Consider the following 2,106-nt stretch of genomic DNA (forward strand, 5'->3'; position numbering starts at 1 on the left):
AATTCAGACCCTGCCTTCACGTACCAGTCTCTAAAGACCACGGATCCAGGCCAGGTTTAGCGATGCCGGTACCCCAGCCTAAAATTCCTCCTCTTGACATTGGAGCTTTTGGGGAAAATGGAAAATCCTCCTCTTCCTTCCTTGCTTCTGGTTTCTAGGGACCGCCGCGCTCCCGCCCCCACTTACAAAACCGTCCCCGTCCCCCCCCACCCCCCCAGCACCCGCCTGTCACCGGGGCATCCTGCGATGGGCAGAGCGCATCATCCCGAGGGGTAGTAGGGTACGTCGCTGTGATAGTTGTAATCGGGACACACTTTCTGCACGAGCCTGTAGTCTATGCTGTAGAAGGTGATATAGATGCAGATGACTTTGAAAGGCTTCGAGCAGACCCAGGAGACGTGACTTTGGGTGTGCTCGTGGTAGCAGGTCTTAGATGGGTCGTAAGTGCAGAGCGTGGTCTTCTTGGCGCGATCCACTTTCTCGTACTCCACGCGGCAGTTGAAGATTTTGGATTCTTTGGCCTCGATGAAGATCTGTTGCTCCAGGTCAAACTCTACTGCCTTGGTAGGGGGGACGAGGCTGACGGAGATGTTCCCTTGCCCGGTAGAGTTGTGTCGGAAGAAGACGTTGACTGTGCCGTTGCCGTGATCAACCACCTTTCCAGTGATCAAGAGGTTCAACTTCACCGTCTTGATATTGGAATAGAAATCTCCCCAGCCAAAAATTTTTTTAAGCTTGCCTGAGGCTGGCCCCAAGTCCCTCTGTCCTCTGGGGTGTGGAGCACGGTTTCGCTCAGACAGGTTGTCCAGGATATCCCATAACTCCCGTGAACTGCTCACCAGCTCCAGGAGGGTCATATTCTGCAGTAAGGTTGGAGTTAACAGGGACTTTGGAGAGAGCAGCCCTCTCGTCTTCTGCACTTGAGCTCTCTCCTGGGTCTTGGGTTCATGTTGCTCTGCACCTTTCCCTGGTTCTTCTTGGCCACAAATCACCTGAACGTAGCAATGGTGGAGAGTGAGAGATGGGTGATGGGTGCCTGCCCCCCCTTGCCCAGTCTTGTTCTCCAGGGTCACCCCACTCCAGGGTCACTCCAGACATGACTCAGCCATCCTCTTTCCCATCCTGGCTTTCCTTATTTCCCTTTTCTCTTGCCTTTTCTCTCTTGTGGTCCATATTTCCCTTCTGGTAGCAATTTCTCCCGTCTCTCATTCTCTTGTGGTTGCTCAGGGAATGGGTGAAGGGAGCTGGGATGGGTGCTTTTGCTCATTGATGGTGCAGCCTGGCAGTGGCACCTCACTCAGGGCAGAGCATCTGCACCCGGGGGATCTCTGCAGATGTTGGGGAGAAGGGTGCTATAGGGGAAAGCCGCACACCTGCGACAAGGGTGCTCACCTCGTGGCCTTCGCACCGATCTCGCCGCTGACAGCACGTCCCACGGACCCCTCTTCTGACCTCCAAACTGTACCATGCTCTGGGGAGACACAGAGCTGGGAGCAGTGGGGCAGGACGCGGAACAGCAAACCGCAGGGGTGAGTTCTCACCCGGGGGAGATGCCCTTTGCCTCTAACGGCCACGCACGGGCTCCTCTGCAAACTCTCCTCCTGCTAGCATGGGGGGGTCTGCCTGCCGCCAGCTGTGGACCCCAAAATAAGGACAGACAGGGGCTGGGGAGCTGCCAGGGTGGGGGGGCTCCCTTGCTGCCAGGCTGTGGGCACCCAGCGGGTACCCAGCGAGCTGGGAGGGTGCCCGGGCAGGAGGCAGATGCTGTAACCCCATCGCTTTCAGTGTTGGGGTGCTGAGCAAATGCCCACCGTGATCCCTGGGGTGTGAAGGGTTCACCTGGCAGAAAAGGCAACGGAGAAGCCAAGGTCGAGGTCGGCCTGCCAGGCTGTGCCGGAGCTTTGCCCCAGCCTGGGGGGGCCGGGGGTGCGGGTGAGCTGGTCCCTGGCAGCTCTACCAGGACTGCTGTGCTTGGGGAGGGGGGGGCTGCAGATTTTTAGGGTGATCAGGGGGGTACCATTAACACCATCCCTGCGTGCGAGCCCACCCCGCTACCTGCTGCAAAATAACAGAAGTTTTGGGACGCTTGTTTTTTCAGGGGATGGG

General features: G+C 57.5%; 1 protein-coding gene across 1 annotated transcript in view; it reads right to left on the minus strand.

The window, feature by feature from the left end:
• Window positions 1–260: 260 nt before the first annotated feature.
• NXPH3 (neurexophilin 3) overlaps window positions 261–2,106 on the minus strand; it is a 1,947-nt gene continuing 101 nt past the window's right edge. Inside the window, exon 2 of the mRNA XM_010585475.1 lies at window positions 261–992. Within this exon, the coding sequence (XP_010583777.1) occupies window positions 261–992 (732 nt within the window). The remainder of the gene's footprint in view (window positions 993–2,106) is intronic.

Source organism: Haliaeetus leucocephalus, unplaced genomic scaffold, assembly GCF_000737465.1.
Source record: "Haliaeetus leucocephalus isolate CR32 unplaced genomic scaffold, Haliaeetus_leucocephalus-4.0 Scaffold110, whole genome shotgun sequence".
Classification (NCBI taxonomy): Eukaryota; Metazoa; Chordata; class Aves; order Accipitriformes; family Accipitridae; genus Haliaeetus; species Haliaeetus leucocephalus.